Raw genomic sequence first — 21,928 nt, 5'->3', positions numbered from 1 at the left:
TTACTTACACTAACTACTTGACCAAGGTCCTACCACTTCTTTTTGCACTGGCCTCCAGATCTCGGGGTGGTCACCATTGCACAGTAATCTTCTGCAACTTGGTTCCAGCGTTTCTTCATTTCTTTTGGTGGAACTTTTATGTGACATCTGCTGGTGTCCAGCTCCTGCCATCTGTTCTCAGTCACAGTAACTAGTGTCTCCACTTCTTCCTGTAAGAAATTCTTGGTCCTTGCATTGCGTTGCATTTTGTACTGCTTCAGCTGCGATTTTTCCAATGCTCTCACACAGCACTTGTAACACACACAGCTGGCTCTTTAAAAATGGCCCATTTCCAAATCCAAGCTGTACTGAACGACGTCAAAATTGTAACTTTCCCCCCCCCGCACATGCGCAGAAGGTGTGGCATCATTTTTTGGCGCAGACAGCAGGCTCCATCCCCCGAGGCGGCTGGACACGCTGCACGGTGCCAAATTCGAATTATACTTTGGGGAAACTTTGGCAAAATATTTCTGCCGCATTTCTGGCCTAGAAAAACTGGTGTAACTCTGGCCAGAAAACGGGCTTGAGGAAAATTGAGTCCTTCGTGTTCCATTATGGCTCAGTGGGTAAATGCAACATGTGTTGTGGTAGTGAGCCATGCAGACCAGGAAGGTTCCGCCGTTAAATCTCTCATAAATTTCAAGTTGTCTATAAGAAAGGCAAAGAGATCTTTCTTGCTGCCATGCTGTGCAGAATGTATCTACCTCAAATGACCAGAAAAATTAATGACAAGGAAATATAGTCAATACATTGCAATGGTCTACTCTTACCTGAGAATGAATAACCAAGAGTAAGCAAATTACTCGGGTAAATGAAGATGTGAAATTTTCAAGGATGATAAAGCATGCCACTCCAGATTGCATACAGGATGGACTGATATGCAAGGGAGATTGAATCATTATACCACTGTAGGAGAGAAGAAATCAAGTGCAGAGTTCACTCAAGACACATTGGAATCCAAGATTATCTTGTGGACGAAAGAGAAGTGATTTACTGTCCACTAATGGACAAGGACATGGAGATACCCAGGATGTGATGCATGTGAGCTGGTTCAAGAGAAATATGAGAAAACACTGTGAGATAAGAAGGTTATAAAAAAAGGATATGATTTGTTGACAGGGTGTCATCTTTCGATGAAACGTTAACCGAGGCCTCATCCGCCCTCGCAAGTGGATATATAAAAAAAACAGAGTTTATTTACAGATGTAAAAGATGCCACAGCACTATTCGAAGAAGAATGGGTAAAATCTCCTGGTGTCATGGCCAACATTTGTCCCTCAACAAACATCTAAAACAGATAATCTGGTCATTTATTTCATTGATGTTTCTGGGACCTTGCTGCGTGAAAATTGGCTGCTGCATTTCCTATATTACAACAGTGACTACACTTCAATAGTGATTGCAGGGTGCTTCGGGAAGTCTTGAAAGGCGCTATAAACGCAAGTTTGTTTTTTTCTTTCAATACAATCACCAGTTAAATCACCTACCTTTTTTTATAATGGAACTAGTGCAAATCCACCAAACTATCCCATAAAGAGGGTTGCAACAAGAAAAGCATTGTTCTCTTTTTAAAAGAAAATAGGAATAGAAGCCAGAAAGAAACTATTTTCTCCTATATAAAAAAAACAAATGACTTCCGTGTGAGAAGTTAGCACAATTATTGCCAGCCCAGGGAGACTATGTAGCAGGATGACTGCCTCTTTCTTCAGTTGTATTTCTGATGTACTGTTCCCATTTTGAGCAAGCAAGCAATCTCCGATCTTTATGAGGAATAAAATGTGATTCTGAAGGTACCCGCTGCTTACCGCTATGCTGTGCCAGTGGCTCCAAAGGCATCTGCAGCTGGCACTGACTGGAGAAATTACTTGCATCAACCAGCCTTCCACGTATAAGTGCTTCTCACAAAGCAGAGCTGACGTAAGATAGCGAGCAAATACATCTGCTTCTATTTGATTAATCGGCAACAGCAAATAAACCGAGTTGGCTGATCTTGTGCTTAAATGGGCAGAACATTGAGGAATTGCTTGTTTTTACAGCACAGAAATGTTCTGACAGGATTATAGTGTTTCTGATAAGTTCTGAAAATAAACTCTTCAATCCTACATGTGTGGTGTATATTTTAAAAGCTTATGGTTGAGTTTCGTCAGAGTTAAAATACATACCGTTCTTGTGTCTGTAAAACACTTTGGTGATGCATAAAAATACTGGGCCTGAATATCCAGGGGTCCTGCTCGATTGATGCAAGTGCAAAGGAGCAGATCTCCTATCTACCCAAGCACAAGGCCACAGACCTCATTCCAAATTGCAGAGACGGGGGCCCTGAAATTTACTGGGGCGGAATTTCCAAGCAGGGGGCAGGAGTTCTGGTTGGGAATCCCGGAAGTCCATGTTTTGCCCAACGCCTTGGAGTTTTGGCTCCACAGCCTGCATGCTTTTATTTAAATAGGATCCTCGCCCAGAAGCCAAGCTGATTGAGGAGCTTGGCTCCCTACTGGGTGCGAAGCACTACCCAGGAGCAGGTAAGTTTGTGCTGTAGGGATAAAGATCCCGAGGGAGGTGGAGAGATAGGACGAGGGTACAGAGTGTCTTGTAGGGTCGGGGGTTAATCGCTGGGGGTGGAGGAGAGGGTCGGGTATGGTAGGGTGGTCTGATCGCAGAGAGGGAAGCACCTCCTGGCCCATAAAGCAATGCTGGAAAGGGATTTGCATCTTTTACACAGCAGTCCTCGCCTTCATTTAGCAGCCGGGTTAAATTTAAAACTGGGATAAAATCTGAGGCAACAGGCTCATTAAAATGTTTAAATGACCAAACTGTCTCCTGGGAGCAGGTTGATTGCCTGCCTCCGTTATAACCATTCCACCCGACCCAAATCCACCTGCTTTTGGGAGTTGAAATTCCCCCTGAGATCATTGCCATAGATGGGATGGGCCACTGTAATGGTACTTCAGTGGCACCTGCCTCCGTGCACCCTGTTAAGGATTCCTCCCCTACCCCTTCAGGTCTAAGGGAGCCATTTCCAGGAACAACAAAGGAAATCAATCTCCTCTATGATTAACTACCTTTGTCTGCTTAAGGTATGGGACCTTCCCTCTAAGCGCGCAAATGTTTTGCTGTGGCCTTATAAGGGCAAATGGAGCAGAATTCTCCGAGTAGACTGGAAACCTCCCCTCCTTCCCCACCAGACATGCTTCCTTGAACTGGAAGAGCTGTGGTGTTCTTTTGTACCTCCTACTCGCCTGCCCCCTGCAACATAAAATGGTGTACGAAACCTGGCAGAACCTGATTCTATCCCAAATTCAAGTGATGGTTGACTTGATTCAAGTGATGATTCAAGTGAGCTTCCTGTTATATATGTGGACTTGTATTTACTCTGTACAGCCACCAGAGGGCTCTTCCCCTGGAATCCCAAGGAATGCCACAATCCCTTGGGAGCACAGGTATTTAAGGAGGCTTCACAGGTTGGAGAGGCACTCTGGAGACCTACAATAAAAGACTAACGTCACACTTTACTTTGAGCTCACAGTGTTCAGTCTGACTCTTTCTCCATACACAATAACTGGCGATGAGATACAGATAGCGAACGCAAAGATGCAGAGAACAGTGGGCATCCTGGAGACATTTTCAGAGGGAGATGATTGGGAAACATTTGTGGAGCGACTCGACCAATACCTCATGGTCAATGATCTGGATGGGGAAGAGAGTGCTGCCAAACGAAGGGCAATCCTCCTTACCGTCCGTGGGGCACCAACGTATGGCCTCATGAAGAATCTGCCCACTCCAGTGAAACCCACAGAGAAATCATACAATGATTTGTGCACACTGGTCCGAGAGCATTTGAACCCGAAGGAAAGCATTCTGATGGTGAGGTACCAGTTCTACACCTACAACAGATCTGAAGGCCAGGAAGTGGCGAGTTATGTCAACGATACAAGACGCCTTGCAGGACATTGCGAATTTGAAGGACATTTGGACCACATGCTCAGAGACTTTTTCCTACTTGGCATTGGCCACGAAACCATACTTCGCAAACTTTTGACTGTAGAGACCCCAACCTTGAGTAAGGCCATAGCGATAGCCCAGGCGTTCACTGCCACCAGTGACAATACGAAGCAAATCTCTCAGCACACAAGTGCTGCTACAAGTACTGTGAACAAAGTGATGTTGTTTTCGAATCGGAACGTACAGGGCAGGTCACACATACCTGCAGCTACACGTCCGCAGATGTTTCAGAATCCACCATCAAGGGTGATGAATGCAAGGCCATTAACACCATGTTGGTGCTGCAGGGGTGATCATCGTTTCCATTCATGCCGATTCAAAGGATACATTTGCAAGGACTGTTGAACAATGGGACACCTCCAACGAGTGTGCAGGCAAGCTGCTAATTCTGTTAAAGCTGCAAACCACCATGTTGCAGAGGATGACAGATCCATGGAGGATCACGACGAACCAGAGCCTCAGACCGAGGAGGCAGAGGTACATGGGGTGCACACATTCACCACGAATTGTCCCCCGATAACGCTGAATGTTGAACTAAATGGATTCCTGGTGTCAATGGAGCTGGACACAGGCGCGAGCCAATCCATCATGGGCAAAAAGACTTTCGAAAGAGTGTGGTGCAACAAGGCCTCAAGGCCAGTCTTAACTCCAATTCTCACGAAACTAGAACTTACACAAAAGAACTGATTCCTGTAATCGGCAGTGCTACCGTAAAGGTCTCCTACGATGGAGCGGTGCACAAGCTACCACTCTGGGTTGTACCTGGCGATGGTCCCACTCTGTTCGACAGGAGTTGGCAGGGAAAGATACGCTGGAACTGGGACGACGTTCGACCGCTATCGCCTGCTGACGACACTTCGTGTGCCCAGGTCTTAAACAAATTTCCTTCGCTGTTCGAACCAGGCATTGGGAAATTCCAAGGAGCAAAAGTGCAGATCCACCTAATTCCGAGGGCGCGATCCATCCATCACAAGGTGAGAGCAGTACCGTACATGATGAGAGAATTTCACCGATCGAGTTCAGCAAGTGGGCCAGTCCTATTGTCCCGGTCCTCAAGGGAGATGGCACCGTCAGAATCTGTGGCGATTACAAAGTAACTATCAATCGTTTCTCCCGGCAGGACCAATACCCACTACCAAAAGCCGACGACCTCTTTGCAACGGTGGCGGGAGGAAAGACATTCACCAAACTGGGTCTGACTTCAGCCTACATGACGCAGGAACTGGAGGAATCATCGAAGGCCCTCACGTGCATCAACATGCACAAAGGTCTTTTTGTTTATAACAGATGCCCGTTTGGAATCCGATCAGTGGCGCCGATATTCCAGAGAAACATGGAAAGTTTACTGATGTCGGTCCCGCACACCGTGGTCTTCCAGGACGACATCTTGGTCACAGGTTGGAACACAGTCGAGCATCTGCAGAACCTGGAGGAGGTTCTTAGTTGACTCAACCGCGTCGGGCTCAGGTTAAAGTGCTCGAAGTGTGTTTTCCTGGCACCTGAAGTGGAATTCTTGGGAAGGAGGATTGCGGCGGACGACATCAGGCCCACCAACGCGAAGATGGAGGCAATCGAGAACGCACTGAGGCCACAGAACATGACGGAGCTGTGGTCGTTTCTGGGACTCTTGAACTACTTTGGTAACTTTTTTCCGGGTCTCAGCACACTGCTAGAACCATTACATGTCTTACTACGAAAAGGGGGCGAATGGGTTTGGGGCAAAAACCAAGAAAATGCCTTTGTAAAAGCGAAAACATTTTTATGCTCAAACAAATTACTTGTGTTGTATGATCCATGTAAGCGTTTGGTACGAGCATGTGATGCGTCGTCATATGGCGTCGGGTGTGCATTGCAACAAGCTAATGATTTTGGGAAACTGCAACCGGTTACTTATGCATCCAGGAATCTGTCTAAGGCTGAGAGAGCCTACAGCATGATTGAAAGAGAAGCGTTAGCGTGTGTCTATGGGGTAAAGAAAATGCATCAATACCTGTTTGGGCTACAATTCGAATTGGAAACTGACCATAAGCCACTTATATCCCTATTTTCCGAGAGTAAAGGGATAAATACCAACGCATCGGCCTGCATCCAGAGATGGGTGTTCACGTCCGTATACAACTACGCTATTCGCCACAGGCCAGGCACAGAAAACTGCACCGATGCTCTCAGTAGGCTGCCATTGCCCACCACAGGGGTGGAAATGGCGCAGCCCGCAGATCTAGCCATGGTTATGGAAACATTTGAGAGTGAGCAATCACCAGTCACTGCCCGGCAGATCAAAACCTGGACAAGCCAGGACCCCTTATTATCTCTAGTCAAAAGCTGTGTGCTTCACGGGAGCTGGTCCAGTGTCCCAGTGGAAATGCAGGAAGAGATAAAGCCGTTCCAGCGGCGCAAAGATGAAATGTCTATACAGGCAGACTTCCTTCTGTGGGGCAATCGAGTAGTGGTCCCCAACAAGGGCAGAGACACCTTCATCAATGACCTCCACAGTACCCACCCAGGCATCGTAATGATGAAAGCGATAGCCAGATCCCACGTGTGGTGGCCCGGTATCGATGCGGACTTAGAGTCCTGCGTTCACTGATGTAATACATGCACGCAGTTAAGCAATGTACCCAGGGAGGCGCCACTAAGTTTATGGTCTTGGCCCTCCAAACCATGGTCTAGGGTACACGTTGACTATGCAGACCCGTTCTTGGATAAAATGTTCGTTGTAGTTGTAGACGCGTACTCCAAGTGGATTGAATGTGAGATAATGTCAGCTAGCATGTCCGCTGCCATTACTGAAAGCCTACAGGCCATGTTTGCCACTCACGGCTTACCCGATGTCCCGGTGAGCGACAACGGGCCATGTTTTACCAGTGCTGAGTTCAAAGAATTCATGACCCGTAACGAGATCAAACATGTCACATATGCCCTGTTTAAACCAGCGTCTAATAGTCAGGCAGAGAGAGCAGTGCAAACCATCAAGTAAGGCTTGAAGAGGGTAACTGAAGGCTCACTGCAGACTCGCCTATCCTGAGTCCTGCTTAGCTACCGCACGAGACCCCACTCACTCACTAGGATCCCACCTGCTGAACTGCTCATGAAAAGAGCACTTAAGACAAGGCTCTCGTTAGTTCACCCTGATCTACATGAACAGGTAGAGAACAGGCGGCTTCAACAAAGTGCATACCACGATTTTGCAAATGTGTAATGCAAGATTGAAAGCAATGATCCTGTATTTGTATTAAATTATGGACAAGGTCCCAAGTGGCTTCCCGGCACTGTCGTGGCCAAAGAGGGGAGCAGGGTGTTTCGGGTCAAACTTTCAAATAGACTCATTCACCGGAAATACTTGGACCAAATCAAACTCAGATTCACGGACTATCCTGAGCAACCCACCTTGGACCCTACCTTTTTTGATCCCTCAACATACACACCAGTGGCAACCGGCACCACGGTTGACCACGAAGCAGAACCCATCATCCACAGCAGCCCAGCAGGGGCTAACACACCAGGCAGCCCAGCAAGGCCAGCTGCACAGCAGCCCAGCGAGGGCCCAACAATTGATTCAACAACATCAGCTTTCACACTGAGATGATTAACCAGGGCAAGAAGGGCCTGAGATCGACTCACATTGTAAATAGTTACACTATTGACTTTGGGCGGCGAGTGTTGTTATATCTGTGGACTTGTATTTACTCTGTACAGCCACCAGAGGGCTCTTCCCCTGGAATCCCAAGGAATCCCACAATCCCTTGGGAGCACAGATATTTAAGTGGCTTCACAGGTTGAAGAGGCACTCTGGAGACCTGCAATAAAAGAATAAGGTCACACTTTACTTTGAGCTCACAGTGTTCAGTCTGACTCTTTCTCCATACACAATACTATCAAACTCTGCTCTTGGCTCAGGGTGGAATTCTGGGCCTAGTGTTTTAGAAGGATGGTGTACATTAGAAGTGCACTTAAAAAAAAATTGTACCTGACCCTGTATGGCTCAGAAACATGGACCATGTACAATAGACACCTCAAGTCTTTGGAGAAATACCACCAACGATGTCTCCGCAAGATCCTACCAATCTCCTGGGAAGAGAGACGCACCAAAGTTAGCGTCCCCGACCAGGCCAACATCGCCAGCATTGAAGCACTTACCACACGATCAGCTCCGCTGGGCAGGCCACATCGTTCGCATGCCAGTCCCGAGACTCTCAAAGCAAGCACTCTACTCGGAACTCCTTCACGGTAAATGAGTCAAAAGTGGGCAGAGGAAACGTTACAAGGACACCTTCAAAGCCTCCCTGATAAAGTGCAACATCCCCACCGACACCTGGGAATCCCTGGCCAAATACCGCCCTCAGTGGAGGAAGTGCATCCAGGAGGGCGCTGAGCTCCTCAAGTCTCGTCGCCGAGAGCATGCAGAAATCAAGCGCAGGCAGCGGAAAGAACGTGCGGCAAACCAGTCTCACCCACCCCTTCCCTCAACGACTATCTGTCCCACCTGTGACAAGGACGGTAGTTCTCGTATTGGACTGTATACCCACCAAAGAACTCATGTTAAGAGTGGAAGCAAGTCTTCCTCAATTCTGAGGGACTGCCTATGATGATGCTGACTTTAAAAAAAATATTGATGGGATTTTCCTCGCTGGGTTGGCATTATTGGATCATATGATAGTCCAAGATCTATCTAAAGTTTTATGCTGCAGCTTACTCCTTTGGGCAATTACCAGTCTACACTACAATACTTTTGGCCCTTTGAATAATTAGTATTCAGGGTCCACTGTTGAATCTTCTGCCCTGTCTATACTGCTGCCTAGTCATCATAGGCAGTCCCTCGGAATCGAGGAAGACTTGCTTCCGTTCCTGAAATGAGTTCTTTGGTGGCTGAACAGTCCAATATGAGAGCCACAGACCCTGTCACAGGTGGGACAGATAGTCGTTGAGGGAAGGGGTGAGTGGGACTGGTTTGCCGCACACTCTTTCCGCTGCCTGCGCTTGATTTCTGCATGCTCTCGCCGTTGAGACTCAAGGTGCTCAGCGCCCTCTCGGATGCACTTAAGGCGGTCTTGGGCCAGGGACTCCCAGGTGCCAGTGCCTAGTATCAGTGGATCCAAGATTATTCTAGTTTTAACCTAAAATCCAACAGTAGCAGATGCTGCAGAGCACCAACTGTTGTGGATCTGGGAGAATCCATTCAGTGAGCTGTCTTTGTTATTCATTCAGTCTCCTGGAGAGGAAGTGCTCAGGTATGCAGCCGCTCTAAATAGCACATTAGATTCTAGTAAGTGAATTGACAAGTTTAAGCTGGATCAACATGTCTTTATTTTGGGGTGGGTGAATGCAAACTCACTGGTAAATATGGTATTCTGATAAAGCAAACTGTGAATTGTCATTGATATGTGTAGATTTCTTTTGCCAGAGATACTGACTGCAGTTTAAAGACTTGGCTAATGACTCGAGTCGGTGAGTCCCCTTTTCCCCTAAAATAATTATAACGAGATCTAATTCAAGCATTGTATGGCTTGTGCTTCGATTGTGCATGCTTTGGCATTTTCAGACCTGGCACAGGGTTCTCCTCAATGTAGCCGCAGAAAGGCCTGTACGATGTGTGTTCACTCACATTGGTATTAGCTTTGGAGTTTGAAGGGTGATGAGATTTCTGCACAAGCTACAAAATATGCAGCTTCTGATGAATCAGGCGAAGTTGCACCCACCTCTAAGTTGAAAATATATCTGCGCAGATCGCAGGCAATAACTTACGATGAAGGCGAGTGTGAAACCAGGGTACTATAGACCAGTTAGCCCAACTTCTGTTGTCAGGAAATCACTAGAGCCTATAATTAAGGGTAGAGTGACTGAACACCGTGATCAGAGAGAGCCAGCATGGATTTGTAAAGGGCAGGTCATACCCGACAAACCTGATTGAAACTTTGAAGAGGTGACTAATGTAGAGGCCAGGGAAATGTCTATGGATGTTATTTATATGGACTTCCAGAATGCATTTGATAGAGTCCCTCCTAAGAGACTGTTAGCTAAAGTTGAAGCTGATGGAATTGAGAGCAAATTATTGACTTGGTTAGCAAACTGGCTGAGCGGCTGAGGAAACAGAAGGTAAAGGGACGGTACTCTAATTGGCAGGATGTGACTAGTGGTGTCCCGCAAAGTTATGTGTTAGGGGCTCAACTAGTCACTATATTTATTAACAGCTTAGATGATGGGAATGAAAGCCACATATTCAAGTTTGCCAATGACACAAAGATAGGTAGCATTGTAAGCAGTGTAGATGGAAGCATCAAATTACAAAGAGATATTAATAGATTAAAGTGACTCATATGGCAAATGAATTTCAATGTAATCAAATGCGATGTCATCCACTTTGGACCTTAAAAGGATAGAATAGGGTACTTTCTAAATGGTGAAAAGCTAGAAATAGTGAAGGTCCAAAAAAACTTGGGGTCCAGGTACATAGATCATTAAAATGTCATGAACAGGTAAAGAAAATAATAAAAAGGCTAATGGAATAGAAACATAGAAAATAGGAGAAAGTAGGTCATTTAGCCCTTCGAGCCTGCACCACCATTCAATATGATCATGGCTGATCCTCTATCTCAACACCATATTCCTGCTTTTTCCCCATACCCCTTGATGCCTTTTGTTTCTAGGGGCCCAAGTTTCAAGCCGCACCTAGAACGGCGCAGTCCCGACCTGGACGCCCGTTTTTCGCGCCACAAAATGCACCTAAAAAAACCCTCCGTATTCTCCACCTCCCTGCAGGTCCTCTGGCCCTCGGCGCAGCGCAGCAGGAGCTGTAGGGGGCAGAGCCAGGTCCCTGCGCTGAAAACAGTGCCGGGACCTCTGCACATGCGCGCTACAGTGGGCACGCAAGTGCAGTAGCTCCAGGCGCCCGAAACTGTGTGGGAGGGGCCCGAAGCACGCAGCCCCTAACCCTGGCCGAATGGCCTCACTGGGGCTGCGTGAATAAGGCTCCTCCCACACAACTCCTGCTTCCTCCCGACCCAACTCGAATCCCGCTTCCCGCCTCCGGACCCGACACCAACCTGACTCCCGCTCCCCCGCCCCCCGCTGACTGTACCCGACCTGACTCCCGCTCCCCCCACCCCCGGACCCGACCCGACTCCCGGTTTCCCCCCCCCCACCCTGCCCTCCCCCCCCGACTGGACCCGACCCGACTCCCGCTCCCCGCCTGCCCCCCCCCCCCCCGACTGGACCCAAACCGACTCCCGCTCCCAAACCCCCCGGACCTGACCCGACCCGACTCCCGGTCCCCCCCCCCCCAGACTGGACCCGACCCGACTCCCGCTCCACCCCGCCCCCTCCCCCGGACTGGATCCGACCTGACCTCCCTCTCCCTCCCTCCCCCCGACCCGAACCGAAGCGACCTCCCTCCCACCACCCCCCCGACCCGACCCAATGCCACCTACCTGTAAATCTGGTGCTGGGGACGGGCCCTGCCCGAAGCCTCAGGCCCGGCCCGTTCAGCCTCCCTCCCCCTTCTCCTTTCCCCCCCCCCAATCTCCTTCCCCCCCCATCTCCTTCCCCCCCACCCATCTCCTTCCCCCCCGTCTCCTTCCCCCCCATCTCTTTCCCCCCATGTCCTTCTGCCCCCCCATCTCCTTCCCCCCCGTCTCCTTCCCCCCCATCTCTTTCCCCATCTCCTTTCCCCCCATCTCCTTTCCCCCCATCTCCTCCCCCCATTTCCTTCCCCCATCCCCTTCCCCCATCTCCTTCTCCCCCCCCATCTCCTTCCCCCCATCTTCTTTCCCCCCATCTCCTTTGTCCCCCTTCTCCCCTTTATCCCCTTCTCCCCCCTCCCCCCTTGTCCCCCCTCCCCCTTCTCCCCCATCCCTCCCCCTTCTCCCCCATCCCTCCCCCTTCCTTCTCTCTGCTCCCCCCTCTCTCTCTCTACCCCCCTCCTCCCCCTCCCCTCGCTGTCAGAAACACAGACACTGACAGATAGAGAATGAGAGACACACACAGACAGACAGAGAGATAGAGACACTGACAGAGACACACTGGGGGGGGGGGGGGGCATCCCAGCACGCTGTTGGAGGGCTCCCGGTGCTGCAGTCGGTAAGTAGAAAATGTTTTATTTATTGATTTAAAAAAAAAAATTATTTCTTATTAATTTTTTTTGATTGATTTATTGGGTTAATTTATTGATGTATTTATCATTTATTCTTGATGATGGCTCTTTATTTGTAAAACTGAAGTGTTTAATGTTGCAAACTTCCCTTTAACCCCCCCCCGCACCCCCCCCCCCCACCATTCCCTACGCCTGATTTGTAAGACAAGGTTTTTTCGAGCGTACAAAAATCTTCACTTACTCCATTCTAAGTTAGTTTGGAGTAAGTTTTCACTGACGAAACTTTGAAAACAGGCGTAAGTGGCCGGACACGCCCCCTTTTGAAAAAAAAATTCTGTTCCAAAGTGAAACTGTTCCAACTGACTAGAACTGGAGCAAACTAAATGACGAGAATTCCGATTTCTAAGATATTCCATTCTACACCAGTTGCTCCTAAAAATCAGGAGCAAATCATGTGGAAACTTGAGGCCTAGAAATCTATCTATCTCCTTCTTAAATATATTCCGTGACTTGGCCTCCACAGCCTTCTGTTGTAGAGAATTCCACAGGTTCACCACCCTCTGAGTGAAAAAATTTCTCCTCATCTCTGTCCTAAATTTCCTACCCCGTATCCTGGGACTGTGACCCCTTGTTCTAGACTTCCCAGCCAGTGGGAACATCCTCCCCACATCCAGTCTATCCAACCCAGTCAGAATGTTATACGTTTCAATGAGATCCCCTCTCATTCTTCTAAACTCTAGTGAATACAGGCCTAGTCGACCCAATCTCTCCTCATACGACAGTCCTGCCATCCCAGGAATCAGTCTGGTGAACCTTCGCTGCACTCCCTCTATGACAAGTATATCCTTTCTTAGGTAAGGAGACCAAAACTGTACACAATACTCCAGGTGTGGTCTCACCAAGGCCCAGTATAACTGTAGTAAGACATCCTTGCTCCTGTACTCAAATCCTCTTGCAATGAAGGCCAACATACCATTTGCCGGCCTTTATAATCTAGAGGACTAGAATACAAGGGGGAAGAAGTTATGCTGCAGCTATACAGAGCCCTGGTTAGACCACACCTGGAATTCTGTGAGCAGTTCTGAGCACCACATCTTAAGAAGGATATATTGGCCTTTGAGGGAGTGCAGCGTAGATTTACCAGTATGATACCTGGACTCCAAGGGGGAAATTAGGAGGAGAGATTACACAAACTAGGGTTGTATTCCCTGGAATTTAGAAAGTTAAGGGGTGATTTGATCAATGTCTTCAAGCTATTAAGGGGAACTGATAGGGTAGATAGAGAGAAACTATTTCTGCTTGTTTGGATGTCTAGGACTAGGGGCACAGTCTTTAAGATTAGAGCCAGGCCTTTCAGGAATGAAGTTAGGAAACACTTCTACATGCAAAGGGTGTTAGAAGTTTGTAACTCTCTTCCACAATTGGCAATTGATGCTAGATGCATTGTTAATTTTAAATCTAAGATTGATAGCTTTTAGTTAACCAAGAGTATCAAGGGATATGGGGCAACATTGGGTATATGGCATTAGATCACAGATCAGCCATGATCTCATTGAATAGCAGAACAGGCTGGAGGGGCTAAATGGCCTACTCCTGTTCCTATGTAACACTGATTTGAAATACTGTGGCGAATTAAGGGGGCAGATATGCAGAGTACTGCTCTGGAACCTCACCATAGCTTTTCTTGTCTTTGGAGAAATTCCCTTCATCATCATAGGCAGTCCCTCGAAATCGAGGAAGACTTGCTTCCACTCTAAAAGTGAGTTCTCAGGTGACTGAACAGTCCAATACAGGAATTACAGACTCTGTCACAGGTGGGACAGACAGTGGTTGAAGGAAAGGGTGGGTGGGACTAGTTTGCCGCACGCTTCTTCCGCTGCCTGCGCTTGGTTTCTGCATGCTCTCAGCAACGAGACTCGAGGTGCTTGCCGTCCTCCCGAATGCACTTCTTCCACTTGGGGCAATCTTTCGCCAGGGACTCCCAGGTGTCATGGGAATGTTCCATTTTATCAAGGAGGCTTTGAGGGTAACCTTGAAACGTTTCCTCTGCCCACCTGGGGCTCGCTTTCCGTGTAGGAGTTCAGAGTAGAGCGCTTGCTTTGGGCATCTTGTGTCAGGCATGCGAACAATGTGGCCCGTCCAAGAAGCTGGTCGAGTGTAGTCAGTGCTTTGATGCTGGGGATGTTGGCCTGATCGAGGACACTAACTTTGGTGCACCTGTCCTCCCAGGGGATTTGCAGGATCTTGCGGAGACATCGTTGGTGGTATTTCTCCAGCGATTTGAGGTGTCAACTGTATTCCCTTCACGCCAGCATTGGCAGCCATATCTTCAGCCATAAATGTCCTGTGATCAAAAGAGTTCAGGGTCCTTTAAAATGAATTTCACTTTCCATAGACTGTCTTGTTTTCCCACCAGTTCTGTTGTTTCGCTGCTTTGATGAGCTTTTTACTTATCTGCATATCATTTGAATTGTCATGGAAGTAAGTTCCATCCTATTGGCTACACTTCATTGGAAATAAATTCGAAGTGTGCTGTTTTTTATGCTGTGGCTGAATGACAGCCAAACACGTTACCACAAAAAACACAGACAAACCACAGAAACAGCTGCAGATTCAAGCCTTCATGTGCTAATAAAGTCAACATTCACACTACGGAACTTACTAATGATACAAACTCCCTGGGCTTCAGGCTATAGGATCCTTTCATAGAAACTATATAAAGTTACTGGAAAGTTAATGTTTTCATACGGTATGTAAGTTTAATCATTCATTTTCTTTGAAAGCAAAAATCAAGTTGTGGAACTGCACATCCACCCATCCTATCTGTCTAATTGCAAAAAACCTTTAAAAATCCATCACACTTCAGACATCACACACTGTCTAATACAATTTTCTGCATTATTATGCAGGCAATTGTTTTGAATGCACAAAAAAGCTCTCCAGTAACAGAAAATACCAGAACCACAATGGCTGCAGTCTCCCAATTGATTTGCGTGTGAACTCGCAGTGTTTTATGTGTTTACTTAACAGTAGTTTGACTTTGCAGTCTTAAAGGGGTGTACACCTGCACTGTAGCAGCAGAATGATGTATTGTGCTTTATATAGCATGATGTTCCTTCCTTATAAAGCAGTACATCCTCTGACTATTGTGAGTAGCACAATATATTCTTCAAAGTATTCACAAGGGAAGACAGAAGAATATGCTCTTTCCAAAAAGAGAGTACCAAAAACAACATTCATAATTTAGATGTAATGGAAGTCCTAGACAAGCTGAAAAGGCTTAAACCAAATAAATCCCCAGGCTTAAATAATATTTATGCTGAAGTGCTGAAGACAAATTCAGGAGGAGATTTGTAAACCAGTCGCAATCATTATGTTCATTGGACACTGGGGGGGGCGGGGGGGTGGGGGCGGTACCAGTAGATTGCAAACAGGCTAATGTGTGCCACTCATATTCAAAAAGGGTGACAGAACAGACACAGGTAATTGCAGACCCATTCGTCTTACTTCAATTCTATGTAAATGAATGGAACTGATTACCAGAAGTAAATCTGTACAACAACAACCTAGTAAACCGGAGCCAATGTAGCTTTAGATGGGGAAGATCCTGCCTAACTAATGTCCTTTCTTTGAGGAAATGGCAATCCATGTGAACTGTACCAAACCTTCCAAAAGTTATTTGATAACGTTCCACACAAAAGGCAACTAGTTAAGTTGGCATGGGGGTTCCCCAGGATCATGTACAGTAGACACCTCAAGTCGCTGGAGAAATACCACCAACGATGTCTCCGCAAGATTCTACAAATCCCCTGGGAGGACAGACGCACCACCGTTAGTGTCCTCGACCAGGCCAACATCCCCAGCATTGAAGCACTGACCACACTTGATCAGCTCCGCTGGGCAGGCCACATTGTTCACATGCCAGACACGAGACTCTCAAAGGAAGCACTCTACTCAGAACTCCTTCACGGCTAATGAGCCAAAGGTGGGCAGAGGAATCGTTACAAGGACACCCTCAAAGTCTCCCTGATAAAGTGCAACATCCCCACCGACACGTGGGAGTCCCTGGCCAAAGACCACCCTAAGTGGAGGAAGTGCATCCAGGAGGGCGCTGAGCACCTCGAGTCTTGTCGCTGAGAACATGCAGAAATCAAGCGCAGGCAGCGGAAAGAGCGTGCAGCAAACCAGTCCCACCCTCCCTTTCCCTCAACAACTATCTATCTCACCTGTGACAGGGACTGTGGTTCTCGTATTGGACTGTTCAGCCACCTAAGGACTTATGTTAAGAGTAGAAACAAGTCTTCCTTAATTCTGAGAGACTGCCTATGATGATTCCCAGGACTAGGTGTTGGGACCACTCTTGTTGCTAATTTATATCAATGACTTGGATTCAGAAACTCCATGCAAATTGATCAAATTTGCTGATGATACCAAACTAGGAGGAATTGTGCAATTGAAGTAGGAAGCCACGAAATTACAGATTGAGTTAAAGGTAAAGGTGAGTGAGCAGAGCAATAACCGATGAAATTTTAAATGTAAATTTAACAGAAAGGAATATGGGTGCAACATCCTCAGTGAATGATGTTGAAATAGCTACGGGTGAAGTTGATGTGGACTCCAACCACTCAACATGTCTAACCAGTACACAGCAGCAATAAGCAAAGACAATAGCATGTTGAATTAGATAGCTAAAACAGTGGGGAGGAAATTGCAGTCAGAGGCTTCCTTTGGACGCTGCCGAGAACCAGCATTTGCGAGGCCTCGTCGGGTGTGTGCTCACATCATATGGGCCCGGAGAGGCCGCAATATTCGGCCCAGTATAATGCAAGTTAGAGGAAATTGAGATCAAACTGTACACTGCTCTGGTCAGTCTTCGTCTTGAATATTGTGCTCAGTTCTGACCATTGAGAAACAAAGGAAACATTCAAGCACTGGAGGCTGTGCAGTGAAGAGTCACAGCGCTGATCTCTTGTATTAAAGGTTTGAGTTATGGGACTGGAGCTATTTTTGCTTTTCAGTCTAGAATGGAGGCACTTGAGAGTTGACCTTATGAAAGGGTAATAGATATATTAAAGGAAAAGATAAATTTGGAATATTACTTTAAATTACACTGAGAGGAGGACAAGGTGACACAGGTTCAAACCGGTGAAAGGTAAATTTGGAACTGGCAGCAGGAAGTTGTTCTTCATGCAGAGTGATCAACATGTGGAATGGACTTGCAGATAAACTGGTGGAGGTGAAAACTCTGTAATCATTTAAGAAACCAGTGGATGCATCAGTAGAAGGACTGTAGGGTCATTGTGAATGCATTAGGGTGGGTTGAATGGTATTCCTCATCCTTAAGTATCATCTTGCACAGCATGCACACTTTGTGTCCACAAGCTTACTAATACTAGTGATGATTTTGGTCATATTTCTATGTCCACATTTACATTTGTAAAATTGCTACATCAGCATCAATTTTACAATGTCAGCTGTCACAATATATTTGAAGATTGAATAAGTTGCTTACTCGAGTTGCCATTGTTGGTATCACTAACCTGATCTTCACATCTTACATTTTATTGAAGATGAGATGTACAGCTTTTTTTTTTTGATTGACCTTTTGCATGGAAACTCATTTTAATGGTAATTTCCCAGATATGAATATCTTCGTAAATACTTTTGTGGTCGGAGGCATCCACACACGGGAAGCCTCCAACCGCAATTTCCCGACCAATGTCTTCAAGCTGCAAAGAATTCAAAACACAAAATCTTGGCGAGACTCACCAATATTCATTCCTGTAACTGTCCAAAAACAATCTGAGAAAACATAAAAATTTTAAATGCACAGTTCAGTTCAGACTTTAATTCAAACACGTATCAGCTGCTTTCTGGAAAGGCCCCAGGGCTTTAAGTGCCTCGCTCAAGAGGGCTCTTTTTTTCAATTTTTTTTCCTTCCTGAAGACAGTGACTTGCTAGATACAGATACATCACAGGCATCTGAGCACAGACCAGGAATCGAACCCACGATGTTCTGGTCAGTACGGTTTAATGCTGTATCAGCCAGTGTTTTTACCTCCTTGATCAGGTGGAACAGCAGCATGCTGACAAGACTATGTAGCTCAAGCTAAAGCTACTATTTCCTCATCAAAAACAAAATACTTCCCTTTTGCCTTACTCAACTTAAATTTAGCTACTTTCGTAAAGCAGATTATGCACGCACATTTAGTGTGGATCAGGGTTGCCCAAGCTATGAACCATAGGCCCCATGTGGCCTTCGAGATCTGGTAATCCACCTCACAATACCTAGGCAACTCCGTCCTATTCATGTTATATTTTTTATTCACTAGTTTGTCCTGTTTGAATTTTGGAAAGATCTGTTTTGAACACTTGCCTCACGGATGGATAAATCTTGACTCAGAACACAAAGCTCTGTTAATATCTGTAGCTTGAACTAGATGCAAATCAATGTATACAGCGGTGGCCATAGTGGCAAAAAGCTTGGAAGTTCAAGGTTTAGGAGAGTGGGAGAGGGGATTCCCACTTATTTTGTCTATAAGCACCTTTCAAGAAGAAAATGGAATATTTACAGTATGTCCAAATTGCAACATTTTTGAATGCCTTTGATCATTACTGATTGCTTTTGTTTCTACAGGCTGCTCAACAATAACCAGATCAAGGGGATTCCACGGAGGGCCTTTGAGGAGTTGGAAAACCTGAAGTATCTGTGAGTTTACATTGATAAGCACCTAGAAACATTTGCTGTGGGTTGCATCTTGTATTAGAAGGCAGTCATGATTCAATTCTCCTTGATCTTGTTTCTCTCTTGTAATGTTGCTTTATAACTTGAATGTGCAGGAAGTAATCATGTGTCATGGGGTAAACTTACCTATTTGCTGTAAGATATCGATCCCAATAAGTAACTCATACCTCATGTATTTGCTTCACAAACATGGTATCCATGCATTTATTAAACGTGGATTATACAAAACAACTACATTATTGGGTGGCCAAATCTCTAAACATGACACAGAAGTGCATCTTTTTAATAAATATTACCAGGCATATCTCAAGCTGCAAATGTATATTTATTTCACTATTAGCTTGAAGTCTTTGTGTGTTTAAGGAATGGTCATATACAAATTTTAGGCTGAGTTGCCAACTCAGCATGAAGCATAACTGATCCTTTTTAGTTAATACATCTATTCTACAGGTTGTCACTTAAACGAACCTCTTCAATATTCACACACATGCTGCAAGAACAGGCAGCGAGTAGCTGTGCTGTGTGTGTAAGTGCACATGCATTGGTTAATCCTTGCCACTGGACCAAGACCTAGCTCTGTCAAGCTCGTGTGGTGGCTGGGGTGCAACGGCCACCACACGTTAAAAAAAATCCACGCACAGGCGTCTTCCACTCTTCAGGATGTAGTTCGGGATCCGGAATATCATTGAAACACCTGTGAACTCATCCACTTTCGGCATGGAAGCAAGTCATTCTCGTTTTGAGGGACTGCCTATGATGATGATGACATGCATTGAGATGAACTGAACCTTCAGGGCAATATTTTCTCTCCTTGCAATTCATAGTGATACGGTGGATATAAATATAAAATGGAGATTGCTGCCTTGCATTCATGTCTTTTTTTTCTAAAAACACGTAAGAATTAAATGTATGCCATAGACGGCCAAGACGCGACTTCTCCGTCACCATTCCAAAAATGGTACAAATTACAAATGAGAGCTGGTAATTTTACGAGACTCACTGCTGGCAGGAATTCTCACCCATCGGTGGCACAAATCATAAATTCAAACATATATGCGTATCATTTGCCAACCATTAGCGGTTGAGAAATCATGAGCAGCTCTCTCTCAAATTTCCAATTTGTGCTGACGGTGGGCAAATTACCCCGCTGGTGTAAACTCAAGAGAAGGCCTGAAATTATTAAGTGGATAAATCCAAGAGACTGAAACAATGTTGTGATTGAAATCTTGGTAAAGGACAGTACTTCTTATGTACCAACATTCAATTTTCATCTCAACAGGGGCATCAGATATGTAGAGTAAATATTTTGCATCCATGCAATCAACTAGTTGCTATACAGTAAGGAAAGTATATTCTGCAATGATAGCACAGTTTTCCATTGGATTATTAACACATGTGTTAACCGTCCAGGTTTTAGATGGATAATCAGATTGGGACTTGTCCATGTTTGTGCATGAAAATCAGCACTATATGCTGCTCTGTCCCCTCATCCTCCCCTAAAGCTGCTATGGGAGATCAAAATTCTGTTGTATGCTATGATTGGGAACTTTTGATCTTGCAGTAGTTTTGTGGGATCAGGAATTCATGACCACAGTCATAATGGAGCATATACCCACTGGAGCAACAGAATCAGGTATGGGTGAGGGGAAAATTGGGAAATGTAATAGTCGTGTGAACTGGATGGGATGAAGGAGGGAGATTCCAAAAAGGATACAATTGTGAACTGGGGAGACAAAAGGGTGTACCCATGTGAATTAGTGGGTGGGAGGGAGAAGAAATAGAGTGCCAGCATGGACAGAGGAGATGGGAGAGAAGTAGTACGCCAGTGAGAATTGGGGGTAAGGGGGAAACAGTGCCAGTGTGAGCTGGGGATTTGTTTTGCAAGATCAAGAATTCCTGCCCAAGGCTTGTGTCAGAATTTTGATCCCTGCAGAAACCATCAGGTTTGGGTGAAGGAAGAATTGGGAAAGAACAATGCCAGCATGAAGTGGGTGGAATGTGGGGGCCAGAATTCGAATTGTCAGTGCGAACTGTGGGAAGTATTGGTGTGAATTGGGGGAAGGGTGTGCCTCTTTGTCATTCTAACAACCATAGACAGAGTTTAAAACAACTTATCATGCTTAGCATGCAGAGACTACCAGTACCTATCTACAATAGCTCACAATTTCTCCCCAAGAAATGAGGGACAATCACTAAGGTTTCTGCCACAATCTTCCACTATGCAAATGATGGAATGTCAGGTGTACCTGAAACTTGTTATAATGGGCCCAAGTTTCCACATGATTTGCGCCTGATTTTTAGGAGCAACTGGTGGAGAACGGACTATCTTAGAAATCGCAATTCTCCACATTTTTTTTTCTGCAGTTCTAGTCAGGTAGAACAGTTCTACTTTGGAACAGAATTTTTTCTTCAAAAGGGGGCGTGTCCGGCCATTGACGCCTGATTTGAAAGTTTCCACAGTGAAAACGTACTCCAAACTAAAGTAGAATGGAGCAAGTGAAGATTTTTGTAGAACTGAAAAAACCTGTTCTACACATTAAAAAATCAGGCGCAGGTTACAAATTAGGCGTCCAGAACGAGGTAGGAGGGGGGGGGGGGGAGGGAAGTCATTAAATTCTATAATAAATCCTTATTTATACTTATACAAATATTATACAAATAAATCCAACCTGAATAAACATTTATAAGCAAAGAAAAGATTAAATAAACCATCTTCCTACCTGTGTGAAAGTGCTTCAGGCAGGCCTTTCGGGACCGAAGGCTGAACGGGCCGGCCCGAGACTTCGGGCAGGGCCCGTCCCCAGCACCAGATTTACAGGTAGGTGGCGTTGGGTTGGGTTGGATCAGAGGGAGGGAGGGAGAGAGAGGGGGAGAGAGAGGGGGGGAGAGAGGGAGGGGGGGAGAGAGAGGGAGGAAGAGAGAGAGAGAGAGAGAGAGAGAGGGGGGAGAGAGGGACGGAGGGGAGAGAGGGAGGGAGGGGAGAGAGGGAGGGGGGGAGGTCAGGTCGGATCCAGTCCGGGAGCGGGAGTCGGGTCGGGTCCAGTGGCGGGGGGGTCGGG

General features: G+C 46.2%; 1 protein-coding gene across 1 annotated transcript in view; it reads left to right on the top strand.

Moving 5' to 3' along the window:
* The window catches only part of LOC139277055 (peroxidasin homolog), a 294,289-nt gene that overhangs the window by 178,235 nt on the left and 94,126 nt on the right, over window positions 1-21,928 (top strand). Inside the window, exon 3 of the mRNA XM_070895068.1 lies at window positions 18,762-18,833. Within this exon, the coding sequence (XP_070751169.1) occupies window positions 18,762-18,833 (72 nt within the window). The remainder of the gene's footprint in view (window positions 1-18,761; window positions 18,834-21,928) is intronic.

The sequence above is a fragment of the Pristiophorus japonicus genome, chromosome 12 (assembly GCF_044704955.1).
Source record: "Pristiophorus japonicus isolate sPriJap1 chromosome 12, sPriJap1.hap1, whole genome shotgun sequence".
Taxonomy (NCBI): Eukaryota; Metazoa; Chordata; class Chondrichthyes; family Pristiophoridae; genus Pristiophorus; species Pristiophorus japonicus.
The sequence above is the reverse complement of the archived record's forward strand: the minus strand, read 5'-3'. Positions and strand labels throughout refer to the sequence as shown.